The sequence below is a fragment of the Lacerta agilis genome, chromosome 13 (assembly GCF_009819535.1).
Source record: "Lacerta agilis isolate rLacAgi1 chromosome 13, rLacAgi1.pri, whole genome shotgun sequence".
Classification (NCBI taxonomy): Eukaryota; Metazoa; Chordata; class Lepidosauria; order Squamata; family Lacertidae; genus Lacerta; species Lacerta agilis.
In genome coordinates this window covers 15,741,767-15,765,938 of record NC_046324.1, presented here as the reverse complement: position 1 = coordinate 15,765,938, position 24,172 = coordinate 15,741,767, and the positions used below count along the sequence as shown (strand labels likewise).

The window sequence follows — 24,172 nt, the reverse complement described above, 5'->3', positions numbered from 1 at the left end:
TGGTGGCAGCGGCGGGACGAAAGATAGTCATAAAGTGGTGGTCACGTTGAGATCAAAGATCTAAAGTGTTGGCAAGAAGTGCCAAGGTACAAGAAAGATTTAAGGGTGACGCATTGTGTGAAAGTGTGAGGCTTAAAGACGATTTAAGCAAACTTCTGTGAGACTCTACAATCTAGTCAGGAAGGGGATCGCATACACCTGGAAAGGGAGGAAGGGGAATTCAGAGAGGAATTACCTGGCCCTAGGGTGTGGTGTGATAGCGCCTAAGACTGTGAGATTGTGAGAGAGTTACAAAGATACTTTGCGTTTGAAAACTATTTTCAGGCAGAAAGGTTTATAGTGAGAGGTCGGAAAAGTATGCTGGATAAAGTGCACTGAGGTAACTTTAGGCGTGACTTTGGACCTAAACTGGGGAAACTGAGCCTGAAGAAATAGTTTAACTGAAACATCCTTGCTTTAAGTACAGAAATAATACCACCAAATAAATAGAAAATGCCACCTAGGAAGACAAAAACAGCTCTTAGGACTCACAAGTAGAAAGCTCTGAAGACGAAAATGGGGTTCCCAGATGGAAGAAACCAGTACTGAAACAGTTAACAAAAATCCTGCTGAGGGGACTAGTTTTAAAGCCTCAGAGGAATTTGAGAAATGGAAGTTAGAACAAGAATATAAACTGAAGGAATTAGAATTAAGTTCCAAGCTGAGGCAAAGAGAGAGAACTGAAAGAGAAGAGAAATGACCTTAGCTATTGAGAGAGAAAGAGAACGGGAAGAAAGAGAATATTTATTAGAAATGAAAAGACTTGAATTATCAGCTGTAGAAAATAGAAACAACAACAATAGTTCCACACAAAATCCTAGCAGGGTGGATTTAAAAAGATTCCCTGACTTCAAAGATAAAGACGATCCTGAAGCGTTTATCATTTCTTTTGAGAGGGCTTGCGAAGATTTTGAAGTAAAAGATGAGGAAAATGCAAATACTGAGAGCGCGTATTAGTGGAACATTAACAGAGATTTATTCTCAAATGCCATCTGATCAATCTAAAGATTTTGAAGCATTTAAACGGTTGGTTTATGTCTTCGGAATTACTGCAGAACAACTGAGACAAAAATTTAGAACAATAACAAAAGTGCGTGAGGAAACATTTGCTCAACTAGGAGCTAAAACTACAAATTATTTAAACAAGTGGCTAGAACAGGAGGGTGCTGATTCTGTGGCGAAAATAAAAGAGGTGTTCGCATTAGAACAATTTTATGACACGATTAATACCCATCTGAAGTATTTAATTAAAGAAAGACGACCTAAAACCATCCGGGAAGCTGCTAATCTGGCAGATGAAATAAATGAAATCCGAGAACACGCTTATGATGCCCCAAAATATAAGGACAAACAGTGGGAAACAAATAAATTTAAGAGAATGCAACAGCCCACAAAGTTTACCACAGAAACGGCCAAGAAAATTTTTCCCGCCAATGCAAATGTTCCCCATAACACGCCTATGACAACGGGGGGGACTGAGGGAAAAGTAAATAAATATAGTGAGGGTAAAAGGCCTGAATTAATCTGTTGGCAATGTGGGAAAAAAGGCCATAGACAACTGGACTGTAGAACTGAAATCAGAACTAAGAGTGCAAATAATATCCCTCAGAAGCAGACATATTGTGTCCAAACTGTGGAGACAGAGCCAACTGCCAACATGGTTGCCACGGCAACCGAGGCCCAGTCAGAGGCTGATGAGTTACCAGTGGCCCAAGTTGTGAGGTGCTATATAATTCAACAAGATGACATGCTATTACACAAAACAGGAGAAGAAATTTGGGTGAATGGTAAACAATATAAAGGCTTAAAAGACACAGGGTCTCAGATTAGTATTGTACATCCTGATTTGTTAAAGCCAGAAGACTTTATTAAAGGCAAAACAATCAGTTTAAAAGGAATATCAAAACAGCCAGAAATCTTGCCAGTCGCATTAGTTAATCTGACATATAAACAATGGTCTGGAAAATGGCAAGTAGCAGTTTCACCAGAAATCCCAGCTCCAATGTTAATCGGGTGGGATCTCCTTGACCATGTACAGAGTGCATTTGTAATAACTAGGGCACAAAAACTGCGACAGTTACCTCAGGAGGAAAGGCCTGATACAATTGCTGAACTGACACAAGATACAAGTATAATGCCAGTTACAAATAGTCAAGCAGCTAGTTTTGCAGCCAAGCAGAAACTAGATACAGATTTACAGAAATATTTTCAAGCCACAGCCGTGAATACAGTATTAACCCCTGAAAGCCCGGAGCGGTTTATAGTCAACAATGGGTTGCTATACAGGGAGATTCTTTTAAAGCCTAATAGAGGGGGTAATGAGATCCACAGGCAACTGATAGTACCTACTGAATTCAGAACCAAGATAATACAACATGCACATGGCAGTATCTTTGGAGGTCACTTGGGAATCACCAGAACCAAACAAAGGGTGTCCCAAAATTTCTTTTGGCCTGGGATGGGCAAGCAAATAAGGTTATTTTGTCGAACGTGCCATACTTGCCAATTACAAGAACAGTGCAAGGTTGCTCAACACAAACAGAAAGTTTGGTATGACAAAAAGCACCTGAGAGATCTTTTGAGCCAGGACAAGATATTTTATTAATCAGACCAATAAACAGTGACAAGTTACAACTGACAGGGGAAGGTCCTTGTAAGATCGTTCCAAAAATGAATGATATAAACAATATAATTCAGCATGGTGAAGGGAGGCGGGTCATGCAGGTGAATATGATAAACCCAACCCAGTCACTAAACCATGAACCCAATCTAGACTACAATAGTCACGTTGTTGAAAAAGCCTGTGATATTGGTAAAGGAGTGTCTACCTGCAATATGACCAGTGACCTATCTGTGAGATCAGTTAGAACAACTAGTCAAATTTATGATAAACCACTCATCAGTTGGAAAGATAGAAAGAAAGACGTACTGGAAGTTATAGCTGGCATGGGGTCCCATCGACTTTCTATGAAAGTGAAAGTGTTTCCTACACTAGAGATTGTGTGGTGGGAGGATGGGTACCCTGCTGCTCATGCAACGCAAATAAATGTCCAAAATGAATGTGGTTACACAGCATTAACAGGGCTACCACGTCAAAGGCATAAAAATAGTCTTCAAATTGCTCGAAGTGGGAACTGATAAATCAATACAGACCAAAGATGAACTGACAACAAGGGATTGCTATGAGCAATAAGCAATCAGAGCTTTTTAGCCTATTTTTATTAGGTGATCACGCTTGTCTAGAAAGCTTCAGCAAGCTGACTAAAAAAGAAGATATACACAAACTTCTGAAAATAGTTCCCAGTGCATTTAAAAGCCCGACAACCAGTGTTTATGCAGCTTATGATGACCTGGAGATGTGTGTACAAGTCCGCGAGCGTAAACATTTAACAGAGATCCTGAAGGAGGGAGGGTTGAACTAAGAGCGCTTTTGGCCCTGAGAAACAAGGACTCTACCCAGCTTGGGATCCACAATCGTTACAGACGCCTCGAGTGCAGAGATTGGAATGGGACTGTGTCATCTGGCCAGGGAAGACAGCTTACATCCCATCACGTTTGGCAGAGAAAAGACTGGTGCCCCGAGAAAGATACTTCTTGCGACGGTTAAGGACGATAAGGAGCGTGAAAGGATCCTAAACATCATCGCAGACGCCTTATAATGAAGACCCAAAGGCAAAGGTTAAAATGGACAGTTACGGTTTTTCTTGCAATAAAGACCTAATGCTGCATGAACTATTGTATATAATGTTCACAACTATATGTACTTTTACTGAAGATGTAATATTATGCCATAGTTAGGTAATATAGGTAAGAGTTATAAAATGTTTGTTTAGGAAATGTATATAGCGATGTTTAAAAATGTTGTTTGTATCAGAGGGATACTTTGGCTAGTAACTCCTCTGATACAAACCTAAAAAGGGGAGGTATGTGGAGAACTAGCCTCATGCCAGGTAGGGGTTAAATGTTCTGACAGTTAGAACCCTCAGGGGCGGGCTTAGCCTGGGTATAAAACCCCTCCCAGTGGGCAGTAAGGCAGTTGAAGTGTGGGCAGGAGGAGGTAGTTAAGTGCGGGGAGTTAGAGTTGGAGTTGAAGTGTGAGTCAAGAGATAGAGCTGGGAGTTTAGAGTCTTAGGTGGATGTTAGCAGAGAGGATAAAGAGATTGTGAAACGCGTTGTTATTGATATTTAGTTTACTATTAGAGGTATTAGGCCGGTAATATTTAGAGGTATTAGGCCGGTATAGGACAACTGTTTTTAGCTTATTGAACAACCTTTTATTTATCAGCAACCACAAGCTTTGTACGCAATAAACATCTTTTTAGTTCACAATATCCTCGTCTGTGGTGAATGGAGTAAGCAGGATCCAGCTAGTAGTCTGAAGGGCGGCAGCTGGGGACTGTTTGTCGTTGGTGCAGCACTCATAGACCGTAAAACGTCCGGGGGTGGGCTGTACAGGGCGAAGGGCCCGCGACACAGCAATCCCTCAAAAAGCATCAGTATGGGTGGCACCTTAGACGTGCAACTGAAAAGGGCTTGGTTCGGTTATTGCACCCACTGGTTTTGGAAGAGCTGACTTCCAAGTAGGAATGGACGAAGGTCAATTTCACTTCTCCCAAATTTTCCAATCTTAAATTCAGTTTTCCACATTTCCTCATCAAACCTCATTAAAATCTTGAGATTTTAGTGCACTTTTTTCTTATCGCGCATATTTTTCTATGCAGTTTTGACTGGCGTATGTATTTTTCAAGCAATTAACCAAAATATAATGTGTTTATATACAGTATATATATTTTCACTGATACATGTATTTTTGTACACACCTTTTAGCTGAAGAGCTGCATTGCAAAACTTGGAGAAGTTCCTACCTTCCTTGGAGGTTTTTAAGCAGAGATTAGATGGTCATCTGTTATGGATGCTTTAGTTGAGATTCCTGCATTGCTTGGAGGTGGACCAGAAACCCCTTGGGATCCCTTCCAATTCTTATGATTCTAAGTGCAAATTTTTAAGGGTAGTTGTGTTTCAGTTCACATGTTGGTTTGAGAAGTGCAAAATAGATGATTTCTCACTGAAATGCAAACAATCGAATTCCTCTCCCATTCGTACTTCCAAGGAAGTGCACCTTTGCACTGTGGTCTTAATCACACTTGAAGATCCCAAAGTAATGGAGATGAAGGGAGCCATTGTGGGTGTTTTGCAGATGATACAGCTGCCAAAACAAACTGTTGTCCATATGGAGCAACCAAACATCTCTTATATAAGGCTCACTGTGAGCAGCCGAGGAGATCATGGCATGCGATGGGATAAGGGCAGGTTTAATTGCAGAGAAGTTGGAGGGAGCAGAAATGATGAACTCTTTTCCCCCAGGAAGTAAATCATTCAGCTGGAAGTCTTGTTTTTCCTTAGACTGACATCCTGACACTTGCTGTTTAGGGGACAGTTTTAAGGAAAGGAAAGGAACATTGTACGTGCTGTCTGTACCTGAAAAACCGATCTGGCACTGTGGGGTATGGAGAAGCGGTCATAGGAAAGAGATATTGCTTGCAGCTTGAAAAACAAATTGCTGATTTCATCGTAAAGTCCTTTGCACTCCCAGAACTCTTGAGTGGCCATGTTGCTGCCACAAGAAAGGGTTAGAGTGGACTGCTCTTTAAATATGCTATCAGCCAGGGCTGTCTATACTTTGTCCTTTTTTTAAAAAATTAAATATGAAATACACACAGGCCACGGTGAGCTTCCTCCTTCCTTCTCCTCTTTCACCCACATTCAGTTTTAAACTGTCCACAGTTCTGCATGATGCCCAAATTCTGGGGACTGTGGTTTATTTAAACCATGATGTCAGAACAAGCCAGGATCTGTAACCACAGTTCAGTTGTGGCTAATGAATACTAACCATAATTTAAACAACTCACACTTCCCTGAGTTTGGAAGTTACATGGAACTGTAGATTGTTTAAAAACAGAAGTGGGACCCTCTATAGTTATTGCATGCAGAAGGCAGGATGGGGAGAGCATATGAGTTCAAGTCTCACCTTGGCTCGTTTTTTGCATTGTTTGAATGTAGCTATACCCTCAGTTGCAGCCATTAGTTGCAACATGATCCTTGCATTCCTTGGAGGAAGGCATGGATGAAGGAAGTCGCACTTCTATCCCATGAGCTGCTTTGGGGCAGAGAAGAAGTTGTGTTCAGCCTGGGAAGTTCTGCTCAAAGTGCCTCCGTTAATGTGAAGTACATTTGGACAGCACAAAGGGTTAGGTCCTCACCAGCAACGGCCCAGTCCTCTAGAGCAGGGGTCACCAAGCTTTTGGGGCCTGTGGGCACATTTGCAAACTGGAGAAACTGCTGTGGACGCCACACCTTCCTCCTCTCACAACCAAATACCCCAACACCACCCATTATGTTGGCTACAAAAGAATGATTCTTTCAAGCCTAATTTCATTGAGGGGAAGGGACCCTGTGGGGACCTGAGAAGGCTTCTGCAGATGAATTTCCCGCTGTGGGTGCCATTTTTGCAACCCCTGCTCTAGAGTAGCTGAGTGAGAGTTCCACCTCTGCCTGCAGGTTTTAAAACAGTAAGAAATATTGTGTGTAAATGTGAGGCAATGTGAACATGAAAACACTGCATACAATGTTTTTATATATAAAAAAACTCTTTGACTTTTATTTTATGTGGTTGATTACAGTTTGCATAGCTCAAAGTGTAATAAAACTATTTTAAAATTCAACTCCAGGGTTTATTTAGATCGCTTTCAAAGACCATTGATTATTTTAAACAAAACCACTTTACTTTGATGTTTCAGATAAACACTTGACATCCTGAGAGTCCTAATCATCTTATAATAAGTGTGTTGACTTAAGATTTATTTCTGTGTGGTATTTGTTTACTGTGTGAGACACTTGGAACAGTGCAACTTGAAAACGGCCTGTGAATTATTCTTTCTTAATTCTGCTGGAAGCTAGATATCCCTTGTACTTTTTTGCTTATGTGTTTGAATGGTGTTACCTGCTGTAGGAGGGAAATCACATGACTGGGATGAAAGTTTAAAAACTGGGATATTATTGCAGGCAGAAATCAGACTCTACTTGGAGATCTTCTTCCTTTTCCCTGGAATTCAGCCTCTCATATTGTTCCCCCCAGGTTACCAGCTCTCCGATGTGCATGGACATGAATGGAATGTCTGTCCCCACGGAATTCTTGTCCAGACACAACTCAGACGGAATCATCACCTTTGTGGATCCAAGATGCATTAGTGTCATTGGCTATCAACCCCAGGTCTGCTCATTACCTTTGTGGGAACTGTCGCTCTGCGGGAGAAGTAGAGGTCTCCTAATGTAGGGCTGCTATACATCCGGGTCCTCCCAGACATGTCCGGGAATCGGGCAGGAAAATGGCGTCTGGGTGGATTTTCGGCAAATCAGCAAAATGTCCGAGGAAACCCGGATGTATGGCAAGAGGGGCTAATAATTTTTTAAAAGGCCAAAAACATAGATTTGGGAGGGAGATGTTCCCAAAACATGTTCAAAAACTTCAAGAAAATATAAAAATAAAGCGGGGGGGGGGGGCCTCAACAACTTTGTCTGGATTTGCGCTTCAGGGAATATCACAACTCTACATAACAGCTCTTAGAATCTTTAAACCAGCTGTACTCAGCTTCTCTGAAGGAACAACCCAAACATCATGAACCTTCTGCTTCTTTCTTTCACACAGAGAAACTTCCAGAACCCTCTTGAATTAATTAGAATAGGAAAGATCTCTACACATCAGATCAATACTTTCTGCACCAATAAATGCAGACTGACATATGGGACCCTAACTGAATGCAAGCCTTTCCAAACCCTGGGTCTTTTACAGGGGCCCCCAACATTCCTACTCCTTCCCCACTTTTTAAAAACTGCTTTTGGGTGCACCATAAAGCACAGTTCTGATGAGACCTCAGCCACCCACCATCTTGATTTCCCAGAGGCATCTATACATATAAATTAGCGTATTGGTGCAATTTACTGCAGAATACAGTCAGTGTGAAGTATTGGTTAGAGAGTCAACATTTTTATACCTACCGCCCACTAATGCATCTTTCTTGATGGCAAAATTTCCTTAATGCCCACCAGTGCTCGATGGAAGGAGGATTCAGCTTGTGCCGTAGAACCCCCTACCGCCCACCTAGAAAACTGAAATGCCCTCTAGTGGGTGGTAGGAACCAGGTTGACAACCCCTGGGTTAGAGTGTTGGACTAGGACCTTGGGAGACCAGAGTTCAAATCCCGACTCAAGTCATGAAGTTCACTGGGTGACTTTGAGCCAGTTACTTTCCCCTCAGCCTAACTTACACCACATGGTTGTTCTGAGGATGAAATGGGGGAGAAGGAAGAACCATGTATGCCATCTTAAACTACTTGGAAGAAAAGTAGCTGTAAAGTAAAAATAATAATAGTACTCTCACTGCATAGGTCTTAAGGCTGAAAGAATACAAATCCTGCTTAGAGTGACTGTTGCATTTTGTCTCTGGGTCTATCTATAGTAGCTATACTGATACTGAAGCTTATCTGATGCCCTATGGAGTCTGGAAACTGGTTTGTCATTTTTACATTGCTGTTTTTTTCTCCTTTTGTGGATGCTTTACTAGGACCTTTTGGGCAAAGACATTATAGAATTCTGCCATCCAGAAGATCAAAGCCATTTAAGAGAGAGCTTCCAGCAGGTAATGTTTTACCTAGAAACTGAGCCTCATTCCCCATCCTGCTCTATACTACTTTTAACACCAGCACTGTTGGTGTTGTGTTATCCAAGTGTATAGATACATTATACATATATAACTATAATATAGACAGACAAATATATAACCCTTGGTTATAATAACAAGAAAAATGGGTATATTAGGTAGCCTGGGTCCTCTCTCTCTCTGTTAATGCTAAAATCCTAAAACAGACTCACTCATGAATCACATTAGCTTTTATAAACACACAAATGGCTGTTGGATTACTACCTTAAACAATCATTGTACAATCACATTACACACGTGGTGTTTACACCAGTGGTGGCACTAAGGGGTTGGTATCACATTGAAGCAACAACACCGGCTTGTAGTTTGAATATTAAGTACCAGTGTGGTGCAGCAACTGCAGTGTTGGGCTTCCATGTGGAAAAATCAAGTATGAATCCATGTTCATTTGTAAAAAAAAAGAAAAAAGAAAATTGACCAGTGGCCTGTGCCAAGTCAATAGTCTAGGTTACATCATGCCAAGCCACAGTGTAGGTCTACCAAATACCATCTGATGGAATTTAACATGTGATGCAATGTCATTGTGCTCTGAATTATCCCCTTCCCATCCCACATCATTGGCCCATGGAGACAAGGAAACTCGCAACATATTGAGGTCATGTCATACATTGTGTTTCCTTAGACATTTTCTAAAACAAATGGAATCCATTGGCAGAAATGGCTAAAAGCAGTTGTAATAAACCAAAGAGGAGGAACCCGTGACTCTGCTAATGTTACTGGGATTCAACTGCTATCATCCCTGAGCGTTGGCCATGCTGGCTGAATCCATTGAGTGTTGGAGTCCAACAACCTCTGGAGGGCCACAGGTTCCTCACCCCTGCCATAAAAGAACAGTAAGAATATCCCTAAAGGCCATAAGGGGAGAACTGAGGCGGGCATCCCTGCAGAAGGAGTTCCATTGCTTTGGAGCCACCACGAAGAGGTCACTGTCCCTTGTTGCTACTTGAGGCTGTAGACCAAATTTTATAAAAGGCAACGTTTTGAAATAAATGCTGTGTTGGCTCAACTCTCGTTGCAGGAGTCAGTGGGTGTTTCCCTGCCAATTTAAACAGGGCCAAACATACTTAAGCTGTCAATTAACATGTTTAGAAAATACCACCCCTACGATATAATTGATTTTTTTTAAAAGTTGTTTACTTAAAATCACCACGAATAAATGTATAGTTTCTGAATATTTTGGCTTTCAATACAAAGAATTCAAATGTAGCATAAAGATTCTCCAGCAGAAACATACAAACATGTGGAAGCAATTCCAAGCCTAGTTTTGGGTTTCTAGAGCACCAGTGATATATAATCAGAATTCATGTCATTGTACGACAAATTGAATCTGATTGATCCAGCATGTGTTTTGCCAAGCAGTTTGGCATGTTACCAGTCACACCTTCCAGATGCTTTTCTTGCCATATTTAACAGCGAGTACTATGTATTGACTTCGGACGGTTACTGGAATTCAAATTTTCCAGTTGAAATGTGGACGGCTAATTTTAATGGGTTATATAAGTTAGCAGAGTGGCTTGAAAAACGCAAATGAAGTTCAGAGGAAACTGGATAAAGTAAACCGGGTAGAGTAAATAATAGGAGGACGAATAAGCAGAGAGGTTTTATATTTCTTAGGGATTCATTAAGCAGAGAGGTTTTATATTTCTTAGGGATTCATGCCTAGTTCACAGCAGGAAGATACTCAACAGCACATACAGGAGGAAACTCCCTCAGAACTACACAGCCAATCAGTGCGCGAGCTACACCAGCAAGAACCATGGCATTCTGACTGGTCGCTGGCAACCAAGAGGGTGCTGGTGACTTAAACAGTTAGCAGAATTAACCCCAAGGCTACTTATTAAATAACCCCTGCTGTTGTATTTCCAACAATATATAAAGGGTGAAAACCATTCCTGGTTTATTCTCCCAAAATATTTTTGCCTTGCGAAAGAGAGACACTGCTTATTCAGGATCTTATCAGCCAAAGGGGATGTGTAATTATTGCAAGGATTGAGTTTTTGAATAGTTACTGCAATTGTATTTTGAATCCTAGGTAATGTGCAATAGCTTAGTCACCTTCCTTTCCACATTCATGTTGCTGCTGGCTTGCTATTTTACAGGCTATTTCTTGCCGTTGTTCACCATTCAAATTCTAACAGTTCTGCTATTCCTTACCAGTGCCAAGCTATGTACATCACCATTGCTCATTCAGATTGGTGGCCAGCTTACTTTTTTCAGCCCATGTTGGGTCCACACTATTGCACACCTTTTCCCACTCTGCTCAGATCACTACCCTTTCCCCATCCCTTTTGATTCTGAAGATCTGCAAAAAAACAACAACTCAGAAATGTTTTGTTCTATTAAGGACATTTATCCATAGCTACAACTTTTGCTTAAAAAAAAATGAAAGTGGGGTGATAATAATAAAGTCAGAAAAGCAACTGATCTCCCAATATTTTGTTTTAATTTCTGTGATTTGTTATGCAGGGAGCCTTTTAAGATACAACTCTGAGATTATCTCATCAAAGGCCCTGACAATCAATACGTTGTTAGAAGATTAACAGTGGGTATAATAAGCCACTGAAAATTAGATGTTTTCGAATAGCTGGCCTTATCAGGAGCTGTTTAAGGCAAGACTGTGCGGTGAGGGATTTTGGAGTGTTTGGCCAGTGTCTGTTTCAGGGTTTTTACTTCCTGTCAAAGATAAAGTTGTTCGTCAGGGGTGGGAAAAATTAAGTCTGAATGAGACACTTGAAGGCCAAAAACAACAAGGAGAATTTTGTATCAAAAGTTGGAGAGGATGGCTATCTAATAATACCCGTTAGGAAACAGTTCAGCTGGCCATTTGCACACTGTTCTGTTTCATTTTACGATCCCATTGTTGGGTGTGGCAGTAGAAAGTTGTTGTTCAAAGGATATGGCTCATCTGATTGAAGCTAGAGATTTATTTTAAATAAAGCATGAGCTCTTGGGGGGGGGGTGTTTCTCCCAGGCCTGAATTTCTGGGAACTGGGAAAGAAAAGAAGAAGAAATTCCTTTCCAATTCTGCCTGTTCTATTGGAACTGAAGATTCCACTTCACCCATAGATCCCCAACCAGTTTACAGCAGGTCCCTCAACCAATTAATCCAAAAAGGCAGTGTTGTGTGGTAGACAGATCTCCATACTTGGAACTGGGAAACCTGGGTTCAAAATTCCTATTCAGCCACGATTCTCACTCTCATAGGATTGTTTAAAGGGGGGCGGGGGAAGCAGATAATCTCTTTGAACTTCAGGGAGGAAGAACAGGATACAAATGCAAATATATATAATAATGACTTGCTGTGAGGATGTGAATTCTCTTCAGGTAAACAAGATGGAATGAGTCTTATTTGGAAACCCCAATGCAAATGGCTAAAGGAAAGGACTCCACAGTGGGTGGCCATCTTGAAACTGAGGCTTACGCCAAGGCAGGTCATGCCTTGAAGATTCATAGGCCCTGTCTGTTATTTCTGTGAAAAATAAGTACAGTAGTAGGTGTTAAGGTTGAACTGTGAACTGTATATCGAAAAGGGCCTGTGGTACCAACACCCATCCATGCCAGTGCCCACAAAGGAGCCATTTGTGCTTATCTGTACTTAAGGGATCTGTCTACCAAAATGTTCTCTGCCGTTTTTGCCTGGATGAGGCAAGCCACCCTTCAGCGTTAAAAGCAGCTTGCCTCATCACCTGGAAGATCTACAAACTATGCAAAAGGAGAGAAGCACCTTTCCGTTTTGCTGTATAGGCTCCCCTACAATCACATATATTGCTCCTTGGAGCACAGCCATATCAGTTACTGATATCACCCCTGCCACCTTCTCTCCGTGACTTTTACAATGGCCTCTGCAGTTGTTAAACTGAAAGGACAGGTGCTGTCTGTGATGTATCGCTTTCGTACCAAGAACCGGGAATGGATGCTAATCCGGACCAGCAGCTTCACATTTCAGAACCCTTATTCGGACGAGATTGAGTACATCATCTGCACCAACACTAAGTAAAGTACGTGTTTCACACCCTTAAATTTACAGCTTTTCCCCATTGCCTTCCCTCTCCAAAACACTTTTATGTCCTGCTCCTTGTGGTTTTCTAAAGATGAAAGTTATACCGACTGCACTAGGCCTTGCTAAAGCCTTTTCCATGTATTATGACACAGTAAACCCAAGCTTCTCACTGAATGTCGTTAAGAACATAGGAAACTCTTTCATATCAAGTCAGACCACTGGTCCAACTAGCTTAGTATTGTCTGAACTGACAGGCAGTGGTCCTCTGGGGTTTCAGATGTCGACCTCTTTAGGTCCTACCAGGAGATGCTGAGGATTTATCATGAGTCTTCCTACGCACACTGGAGATGCTGTACCGCTAAGCTATGTCCCTCCCTTGACAGCTCAGCTAATCCATCTTAACTGACATGTTGTACCTGTATGATGCATGTGTTTCCATTCGTGCTTACATTTTAATGCGTACGCTCAGGCGGGCGGGCATGTTACACATGCACCTAGAAAAAAACGTAATGTGTGAAATGATCCTCCTTTTCCTGGGTGTCAGAGTTCAGCAGGGCCAGAGGCAAGCCGTATGGTCCAAACGAGCCCCATTGGTGCTGATCCCTGCTGCGAGGTTTGTTTGTTTAATGATACACTGGGAAGGAAGGTTGCTTTGCACAATCAAATGGCCACCTGCTATGGATGCTTTAGCTGAGATTCCTGCATTGCAGGGCGTTGGACTAGATGACCCTTGGGGTCCCTCCCAACTCTACCAAGTTTATGAAATCCCATGTATGCTTTTGGAGATCCAGCAACCATTTCCCAAGTTTTCTGGTCTGCAACTTGAAAAAGGGACATACAGTGCCTTAAAAAGTCTTAGCAGATTTGTGGCATAAGCTTTCAGTGGACCATATGGCACAGTTTTATCTGATCCTTCAAGTATTGTCCTCCGTTGGTAGAAAAAAATCATGAGTGCAGGCAGGGAGTGGATGGGATGATGGAAACACTTGCAAGCCAACCTAATAAGGAATGAGATCTCCACCTCTCTTCCCTGGTTCTCATTGCCTCACTCTGAGAAAGAGACTAGGGTATCCCCCTTCAGAGCCAGGCATTCTTTTTTGTTTTATATTCTTTATTGAAAAAGAAAAGTTCAAAATTACAAGTGCACTGAGTAAGATAAGACACAAAAAGAAGCAGCAGCAAGAAATAGTATCCATGAAGGGGGGAAAACCCAGAAAAAAATATCATGTACATTACAAAAGGGGGGGGGGGATTGGTACTGTAGTTAACTAGACCTTAACCTGATATGACATTTATAAAAATGAATCGCAAATATCATTAAATTTGTCCTGTTCATGTGTAGCGACTTTGCACATATCTTTGATCCAGTCATAAAAGGGAGCTGCATTTTTATTTTTCCAGTTCATCAATACCAAAAAGTAAAAATACTTTTTACTCTAGTAAGGGTGCAGAGAGTCCATTCACATTTCCCCATTGTTAGGTTCCATGTGTTGGGTATATACAGTGGTACCTCCGCAAGACGAATGCCTCGCGCAACGAAAACTCGCTGGACGAAAGGGTTTCGCGATTTTTCAGGTGACTCGCAAGACAAATTTTTCTATGGTCATGCTTCGCAAGACGAAAATTTCAATGCATTCCTATGGGAATTAAATTTCAATGCATTCCTATGGGAAACCGTGCTTCGCAAGACGAAATTTTCGCAATACGAAACGACTCGCGGAACGAATTAATTTCGTCTTGCGAGGCACCACTGTAATTCAAAAGAGTCAGGCATTCTTGGCGAGGTGGCAGTGTGCATGCTGGTGGTTTGCCAAAGCAGCTAGGAAGGCTTTTGAAACAGATTATATATACCTATATACTTGAGTATAAGCCTAGTTTTTCAGCACACTTTTTGTGCTTTAAAAGCTGCCCTCGGCTTATACTCAAGTCAACCATTCCTTAAGAAGTGTACAAGAACGGTGGTTCTTTACTCTCCCCAGGCAGCTTGTTCCATTCCTGAACTGCTCACATAAATGCAAACTTTAGACCCCAGAAGGCAGAAAGCCTATCAGTTAAGGAAGTATTAAAACCCCACAGGTGCTCACTTTCCCTGGCTCCTGCTTAAACAGGACAGGATCCCAGCCTTCTCTGTATAACACAAGGGAACATTGCGCTGTGGGTTAAACCACAGAGTCCTAGGGCTTGCTGATCAGAAGAATGGCGGTTCGAAACCCTGCAACAGGGTGAGCTCCACAGCAGCAAAGGAGGAAGAGGAAGGAGCAGCCCAGAGGGCTGCTTTGGGCTGCTCGTTCCTCCTCTACCACAGTGGCAAAGATGAACCAGCTTATACTTGAGTCAATAAGCTTTCCCACATTTTTGTGGGGAAATTAGGTGCCTCGGCTTATATTTGGGTCGACTTATACTCGAGTATATAAGTGTGTGTGTGTGTGTGTGTGTGTGTGTGTATATATATATATAATATATATATATATATATATATATATATATATAGCTTTAAAAATAAATAAGCTTTAAAATATTTGTAGCTGCTGCAGCAATGCAGACATCCTCCTTGCCATCTTGCCCAGAATGCCTCGCTCTGGAGAAAGGACCACCTTGGCCTTTTCCCAGAGCAAGGTGAGACAAGTCTGAGCGGAAGAAGATGGAGAGGCCTCATGGCAGGCCTGAACAGCTGCTCTCATGTTAAATCCACACTGTGCATTTAAAGTGCAATTAAAACACATGACTCCCCCCCCCCCCGCGCGCAAGAATCCTGGGAGCTGTAGTTTGCAATGGGTGCTAGGCATTGTAGCTCTGTGAGGGTAAACAATAGTTCCCAGGATTCTTTGGGGGGAAGTCATGTGCTTCCAATATATACTGTGGATGTGACCTCTCTGTCACCTGAGACCAGACTGTGGATCTCAAGGAGGAAAGTTTTCTCAGTGATATTGCCTTCACTGTGGAAATCTTGTCTGTATGGAAGCCTTCCAGGCTAGTGGTTCTTTTTAAAAGGCTGATGGGAAAATGTTTCTGTTTTACTTTGGAGGTGGGTGGCTAAACTGCTTGTGGTGTCACTGTTTTTGTTTTTTTAAAATCCTCCAAGATCTCTGTGCTGGTTCAACCCCCCCCCCCCCCGATTTTTTTTAATGCCTGCTGTTTTTTTATTGTGTGTTGTTGTTTTTTCCCCCTTCTCCTTTAATGCGGTTTTAAACGTTAATGTTGTTTTGATTGCTAAGTCATATTGAGGGGCCTGACTTGGGTCCAAGTACTGGTTAGGAACTTGACAATAAATCAATGTCTCCTCCACATCAGCGAACTGGAGGAGCAGAAGGAGCCAGCTCTGACAAACAAGTTTCTGTTTCCGCACCGTCCAGAAGGCTTCAAGAATCTGGCCTTTAAATTAGCCGGTGTTGACTGTTCTGCCAGCGTTTCCCTTTCAAGGCTGCATACATAGGCACGGTAGTGCATTCGGAGAGAAATGATGCCGCAGGGGCCTTCCTTGGATCCTGTTAATAGCTATGCTCTGTTGGCTTCGCAAAACAAGCCCGACTTGTTGCCCAAATATGGTGGTTGGCTACTAACAAGGTCTCCGGCTAACGCATTGCTATTATTCTTTCCTAGTGAAATGGTAATGTCAAAGAGGATGTGGCAGCCCTTCCTTTTTCTTTTTCTTTTCGGAAAGATGTGCCTGTAGAATTATAAATATTAGAAGGAGCTAGGATTTTCCACATGTTGATAATTCTGACAGATTGTTCCTCTTTTGAGAGCTCCGTCCATGAACCTTGGAAAGCCTGACCCGGTTGGCATTTGCTCACATCTCTGTCGAAATGAGCCAAGCAGTTTTCTGACAGTGATGGATGGCTCAGGGCCTCGGACTGCAATTGGCGGGGTTACTCTTATCCTAAGGTGGTCATTGGTTGAATTGCTGTGACCTAACAGGTGCTGCACAAGCATCCTTGGGCAGCTGCCGAGTCCTCAGCGCTCTGGTGGGACCCCTTATAAAATTATGCTGCATCTGGAGTATAGTGGGAAATCAGCATAGTGGCTTCCTGGTGTCAGTTGGGAAGAGAAAGCCCTAAACTGCCTCAGCCCAGTATACCTAAAGAAGTGTCTCCACCCCCATCGTTCAGACTGGGCACTCAGGTCCAGCGCCGAGGGCCTTCTGGCGGTTCCCTCCCTGCGAGAAGTGAGGTTACAGGGAACCAGGCAGAGGGCCTTCTCGGTAGTGGCACCCACCCTTTGGGAATGCCCTCCCATCAGATGTCAAGGAAATAAACAATTATCTGACTTTTAGAAGACATCTGAAGGCAGTCCTGTTTGGGGAAGTCTTTAATGTTTAATGCTATGTTGTGTTTTTAATATTCGGTTGGGAGCCTCCCAGTGGCTGGGGAAACCCAGCCAGATGGGCGGGGTATAAATAATAAAAAATTGATTGATTGATTGATTGATTAAATAAATATAGAAATGCCCCTGCTGGGTAAACCCAGGATCACTTCAAACCTGGTGTTAGCCCTGGCTCTGCCATTGGGCCTAGCTAAATACTAACCAGAATTTCAACATTTCTCAGAAGCTATGTGATGCCTCCTTAAGTGCAGTTATTTTAGTTCGATACACAGCATTTCTAGGAACTGTTTACATACGAAGTGCAGTTACCCATTATACTCCCTTAGAATGGTATTTGTTATTAATAGAGGCAGATAAATAAAATTTTGCTTTAATAATAAATATTGGTAGTGACTGCTATTTTCTGATAAGAACACTCAGACTGGAAAAGGGAAGAAATAATGAGTGAACGATAACATTTTCCTGGCAAATATCAGTAGGCTGGGATTTGCTGTTAATGGAGGCAGATGGATATAAATGTACTTCAATAATAAATCTCTTTAGTGAGTGCTGTTTTCTGTTAAGAACACTCAGACCCCAAAAAAGAAAAGAAGGAATTAATGAATTAATTTTTAAAAATATATATATCCCTAACCAAAAATCAAGAGACCATCTGTATAGAAACCAGGGAGAAAAAGCTATCCATAAACAACAGATAAAAAAATAAAGCAAATGCATAGATTTTTATTTGATTTGATTTTTTTTACAGAGAGCTGTAGGGGGAGCTGAAGATTGCATTAGTTGGTTGTGTTTATTTGATACTGCCTTCCGGCTGGAAGCCATCAGCTTTCCAGATCTGGTTTCCGAGTGGAAAGACAACTAAACATTAGGTTCAAATGTTCACTTATTTCCCTGCAAAAGAAAATAATAATAATAATAATAAAGATTATTTTGGGCACAACCATCCAAAATGAACTTCCTGGAGAAGCAAAGAGTTTAATGTTTAGTCCTTTGTGCTTTGTTTTGCTCCGAAGGAGAGTCCCATGTAAAAAAATTGCCTTCCCACAACATTCCCATCTGTGTTGACTTTCGGCGGAAGAAAACATGGCAAGTGCACTGGTTTCATCCAAAATAGGAGACCAGATGATGTTGAGTGGGCTTTATGCCCCTTTCCCACAAACACTAAAGTGGAATGAGAGAGGTGTCCTCGTAATATGATAAGAACCCATAAGAAGAACTGTGCGGAGTCTATCCAGACTAGTATCCTTTTTTCCACCATGACTCATCCAGATGCTTCTAGGAAGCCCACAGAATTGATGCCCCCTCCACTACTGTGGCTCCTCAGCAACTTGTGTTCGGAGGCATACCACCATTGATCGCTAATCGATGATTGCTAATAGCCATTGATAGTCTTATCCTGCATGAAATCCTCAGATCCTTGTTTAGAGCCATCTAAATTGGTGGCTGTTGCCACATCTTGTAGTAGCAGATTCCATAACGTGTGCCATGTTAAGTCTGTCCTGGATATGATGCACCTTTCAGCTTCATTGGCTAAACCAGGGTTTTAGTATTATAAGAGGGGGGTATGAAGGGAGCCAATTTCTTATTTTCTGTCCTGATAGATAACGTGCAAGGGGTTCTGTGAGCAGTACAAATATTATTGAAGATGGTCTTTAAAAGAGAGAGAGAGAGAGCACTGTATGCCATCATCTTTAGAGCTGATTTTATGAGCGTAGAAATCTATGCAGATCTAATTGATTAAAGAATCAGTTGGTCAATTCAAACTTATGCGATTAATGGACTAAGATTTCTTTAATTGGGTAACAGACCCAAGGCAGACCCATGCCAACTGGAAATATTCATGTGGAGAGAAAATTGTATGGTTTATGAACCAACCTCATTGGTTTCAAATAAACTGACTTTTGGCATTTCCTAAAAAGCACCTGACACTGGGCACAGATTATGTCTGCATCCGAGAGATTTATACAGGCATTTTTGACATATTTCTCTTCCTCATTCTGATTCATTTCACCTCCCCTGTATTGAATGTGTCAGTTTCCTTTGATGTAGAGGACCCTGCTACTGCACATTTTAATTTACTTCCAAAGTTTTCCTAATTGGATTAAGGCTATCAGCCACAGGGTGCCCCCTCATGCATTCAGATGGCTTTATTTCCTTCAATCTTAGTAGGTTGCAATTGACAACTTCAAAAAAACTCTAAAATTGCCTGCCGGAAAGAAGCAGGAGCTCAGGTTTTCTGCTGCTCCTGTCCCAAATGCCCTTTTCTTTAAATTGGAAAATGATTTATTGCTGGAATACCTTACAGGGGGAGAAGGTTACAAACACCTGCATGTCTCTAATTATGGTTCTGCATACCCCAGACATCTCCTGCTTTGTTCCTTCCTGGTCCCACCAGTCACCCATCTTTCCTCTCCTGTGCTGGAGCAAAATTTAAAACCATGCTTGCTTTATCACTGGGGAAGGTGAACAGGTTGGACCAAGAGGGTATAGGACAAGGAGGCACACACTGGGTATTAAGCTGGCAAGTCACAGCCAGCCAGACAATCTTCCTGTCTGATAAATATAGTCCTGCAGCCTCGAATGAACCAGCAGCAACAATTTCTCTTTCCTGCTTCCAGGCAGCTTCAGCAACAACAAGCAGAGCTTGAAGTACACCAGAGAGATGGGCTATCATCATACGACTTATCTCAGGTGAGACATACCTGGCAAGGTGAACTCCCTTTTTGTTTGTTTGTTTGTTTGTTTGTGGATTTATGTATAAAAATAGGCAGGAATTGGAAATCTAAACAACAGAACAAGCACATACTGGCCTTGTCTACCCATAATACTAAGCAATACTAGAGCCAGTGTGGTGTAGTGGTTAAGAGTGGTAGACTTGTAATCTGGTGAACCGGGTTTGCGTCTCCGCTCCTCCACATGCAGCTGCTGGGTGACCTTGGGCTAGTCACACTTCTCTGAAGTCTCTCAGCCCCACTCACCTCACAGAGTGTTTGTTGTGGGGGAGGAAGGGAAAGGAGAATGTTAGCCGCTTTGAGACTCCTATGGGTAGTGATAAAGCGGGATATCAAATCCAAACCCTTTTTCTTCTTCTTCTTTAGTGAGCTCATCCCCTAGCCCAATCTGATTGGCTTTGTGGTGTAGTGATGTCATCCTGTTCACTATATGATTCCCCCACTGGGAACAAGCAACTGTGTTGTTGCACAGGGAGAAAATCACAGTCATGAGAGCTAAACCATGATTTATCTAGCCATTACAAGTGAACACAGGCTTGTGGTTTGTCTCACTCCAAATAAACCATGAGCTGTAACCAAGGTTTGTTCTTGGCTCTGCCACTCATGGTTTGTTTGGGAGAAACAAATCATTTATCCCAAGTTCTGATGCAGCACTAAGCCAAACCATGGCTTAGTTTGCAGTCACATGGCAGCAACATCAACCACTGCTTTCTCCCTGTCCACCGGAATACTTGCTGCTACATGATAAGCCGTAGTTTGGGAATGAATGCCTGACACAGAGGACCCCTGGTTCATATCCTGAAGAGCATTCAAATGGGCCAGAGTTGCTCTGTGGCAGTACAGAAAAATCAAGTGCATTTATTGGAAAAATTGAATTTTGAAGCTTACTGCTGTTTGAAAAGGTGGAAGCTTAGCCGTAAAGGGGCATGTGACTTCCTTCTTCTCTCTGCCTGCTGCAAATAGGTACCTGTTCCAAGTATACAGTCTAACGTTCATGAGGGTGGGAAGCCAGTGGAGAAGCCTGATGCCATCTTCTCTCAAGAGAGGGATCCAAGGTTTGCCGAGATGTTCGCTGGTATAACTACTAGTAAGTAAACTCTTCTCTTAAGATTGTTATTTGTATCGCTGCTATTTATGATCCTCTGTTCTGACAAAATACTTGTATCTTGAATAGATACTGAACCAAACACTCCCTTCCAGTGTGCATACCTTGGTGGGACAGGGGGTGTGGCTAGTAAAAAAAAAAAGGTAAAGGTAAAGGAGTCCTGGAAGTTAAATCCAGTCAAAGGTGACTATAGGGTTGCGGCGCTCATCTCACTTTCAGGCTGAGGGAATCAGCGTTTGTCCACAGACAGCTTTCCGGGTCATGTTGCTAGCATGACTAAACCACTTCTGGTGCAACGGGATACTGTGATGGAAGCCAGAGTGCACAGAAACACCGTTTGCCTTCCCGCCACAGTGGTACCTATTTATCTACTTGCACTAGTGTGCCTTTGAATGACTAGGTTGACAGGAGCTGGGACAGAGCAACAGGAGCTCACCCCATCGCAGGGATTTGAACCGCCGACCTTCCAATCAGCAAGCCCAAGAGGCTCAGTGGTTTACACCACAGCACCACCCGTGTCCCTATAGTGGCTAGTTGCTGAGGATGGCTACCAGGCCCCAAGCAATTCAGTTTCCTTATAGGAAGGGGGAAATCTGAGTCTGATGGCACCATGATCAAGTAGCACAGTCTTCACCACCTCTCCAGGGCCCCAGACAAGGTTCTCTCCAAGCCCTACCTAGGGATTAAACCATGGACCTTTTGCATGCAAAGCAGATTCTCTGCAACTGAGCCACAGGCTCTTGCCTAGGCAGTAACAAAGGAATGTATCCAGCAATGTTCTGCTGACAGTAAGCTCGTTGAACTTAATGGACCTATGTTAGCCATAGCCATTAATTTCAATGGGTCTGCTCTGAGTAAAACACTGTTAGATGCAGTCCGTCAATCATTTTAGCCAAGTTCTTACAACCACATTCTGTGCTGCTTTCAGCAAAAGTCTCCCAGTATGTAACTCTGGTCTCATAGGTAAGCTTTACAATGCAGCAGATTAATAAAGAAAGTTAAGTTTAATAAAAGGGAAAACCAAGGGGCTTGCTTCTCAAATAGTGCCTGTCAGCCTGCTAGAGAACTGTACTTATTGTTGTTCAGTCGTTCAGTCGTGCCCGACTCTTCGTGACCCCATGGACCAGAGCACACCAGGCACGCCTATCCTTCACTGCCTCTCGCAGTTTGGCCAAACTCATGTTAGTAGCTTCGAGAACACTGTCCAACCATCTCATCCTCTGTCGTCCCCTTCTCCTTGTGCCCTCCATCTTTCCCAACATCAGGGTCTTTTCTAGGGAGTCTTCTCTTCTCATGAGGTGGCCAAAGTACTGGAGCCTCAACTTCAGGATCTGTCCTTCTAGTGAGCACTCAGGGCTGATTTCTTTGAGAATGGATAGGTTTGATCTTTTTGCAGTCCATGGGACTCTCAAGTGTCTCCTCCAGCACCATAATTCAAAAGCATCAATTCTTCGGAGATCAGCCTTCTTTATGGTCCAGCTCTCACTTCCGTACATTACTACTGGGAAAACCATAGCTTTAACTATACGGACCTTTGTCGGCAAGGTGATGTCTCTGCTTTTTTTGAGAACTGTACTGCAAGTAGCAATTCCATCCATAAACAAGCCTAGTCTCTTCCTGGGCGGGAGGAGTGCTGTGTTTTTTCACTAACAGTTTAAAGAAGTGATGTTCTCCCCTTTTTATTGTTCCTGCTGAGGATGAAGTTTTTACATTTGTTTTGAATTAATCACCGTGCAAGTAGCTCTCAGCTAAGTCCAAAACATCCCCACTGTTTGCAGCTAAAGAGAAATGAGGAGATACCCGCCAGGGGTCCTTTCTAGGTACACAACGACCTTTTGCTAACAGGGAAAAACATTAGGTCTCCCTGAACTTGTTGTTCTGCTTATCTCACCCTGCCTTGACTTTTCAAAGTCGATCTGGGACACCGTAGGAACGGTCCATTAGCAACCAACAAGATTCCAACCTACAGCATCAGTCTGTGTCATCCCAAGCAATTATTGTCTCGTGCTGCATGGAGGCTCCCAAATATCGGAGGAATTGTGGGAATGGTAGCAGTGGGCCTGGACAGCTATAGCCAGTCAGTATAGACAAGTTGTGGGCTAGATGGACCAATGGTCTGACACAGGCTTCCTCAACCTTGGCCCTCCAGATGTTTTTGGCCTACAATTCCCATGATCCCTAGCTAGCAGGACCAGTGGTCAGGGATGATGGGAATTATAGTCTCAAAACATCTGGAGGGCCGAGGTTGAGGAAGCCTGGTCTGACCCAATACACTTCCTGTGCTCCTAACAACCCCCTGCTCTCAGGCTATCTCTCTTCCCAACACCACCTTCCTCCTCTCCTTACACACTTAGCCTAATTAGTTCGTTCCTGGTTTGAGGCAAAACGGCAAATTCTGGAGAAGGGGCCATAGCTCAGTGGGAGAGCAGATGCTTTGCATGAAGGAAGTTCAGTCCTTGGCGCTTTTACCCAGTGGATCAGATAGCGGGGGATGTCATCGATCTCTGCCTGAAACCACAGAGAGTCCAAGTAGTCAATGCTGGGCTAGATTGAATGGGGGGAAACAACAATACAGTTGAACCTCGGAAGTCGAACGGAATCCATTCCAGAAGTCGGTTCTACTTCCAAAAAGTTTGGAAACCAAAGTGCGGCTTCTGATTGGCTGCAGGGAGCTCCTGCAGCTAGTCGGAAGCCCCGTCGGATGTTTGACTTCCAAAATTAGCTTGCATGCCGGAACACTCACTTCTGGGTTTGTGGCATTCGGGAGCCAAAACGTTCAAGAACTAAGCTGTTCGAAAACCAAGGTATGACTGTATAAGGCAGCTTCCTGTTTTTAGAGACAGTGCACAGCTCACTGGCCTAGTGCATGCTTTGTATACAAAAGGTTCCATCTCTGGTATCTTGAGCTGGGCAGAGAAAGACTCCTCTCTGAAACCCTGAAGAGGCACTGAGCTAGATGGACCAATGGTCTGGCTCAGTGGAAAGCAACTTCCTGTGTTCTTATTATTTACATTTTCCCGCAAACAGGATTGCAAAACTGGGATTCGATCCTAGTTTCCAGGGCAAGTGCAAACTATAGTTTGCTGTTTGTATGAGTCTTGCATACCAGGAAGGAACTAATTAAGCGAAATATGCAAGGGTTGGAGGTTGGCTACAAGACTTAGATGAATGGCACAAGAGATGTTTTCGTGTGTGTG

At 42.8% G+C, this 24,172-nt stretch overlaps 1 protein-coding gene across 1 annotated transcript in view; it reads left to right on the top strand.

The window, feature by feature from the left end:
- ARNT2 (aryl hydrocarbon receptor nuclear translocator 2) overlaps positions 1 to 24,172 on the top strand; it is a 141,539-nt gene that overhangs the window by 99,212 nt on the left and 18,155 nt on the right. The window contains exons 10-14 of the mRNA XM_033166824.1: positions 7,175 to 7,309; positions 8,660 to 8,734; positions 12,663 to 12,808; positions 19,757 to 19,829; positions 20,834 to 20,957. Coding sequence (XP_033022715.1) covers positions 7,175 to 7,309; positions 8,660 to 8,734; positions 12,663 to 12,808; positions 19,757 to 19,829; positions 20,834 to 20,957 — 553 coding nt within the window. The remainder of the gene's footprint in view (positions 1 to 7,174; positions 7,310 to 8,659; positions 8,735 to 12,662; positions 12,809 to 19,756; positions 19,830 to 20,833; positions 20,958 to 24,172) is intronic.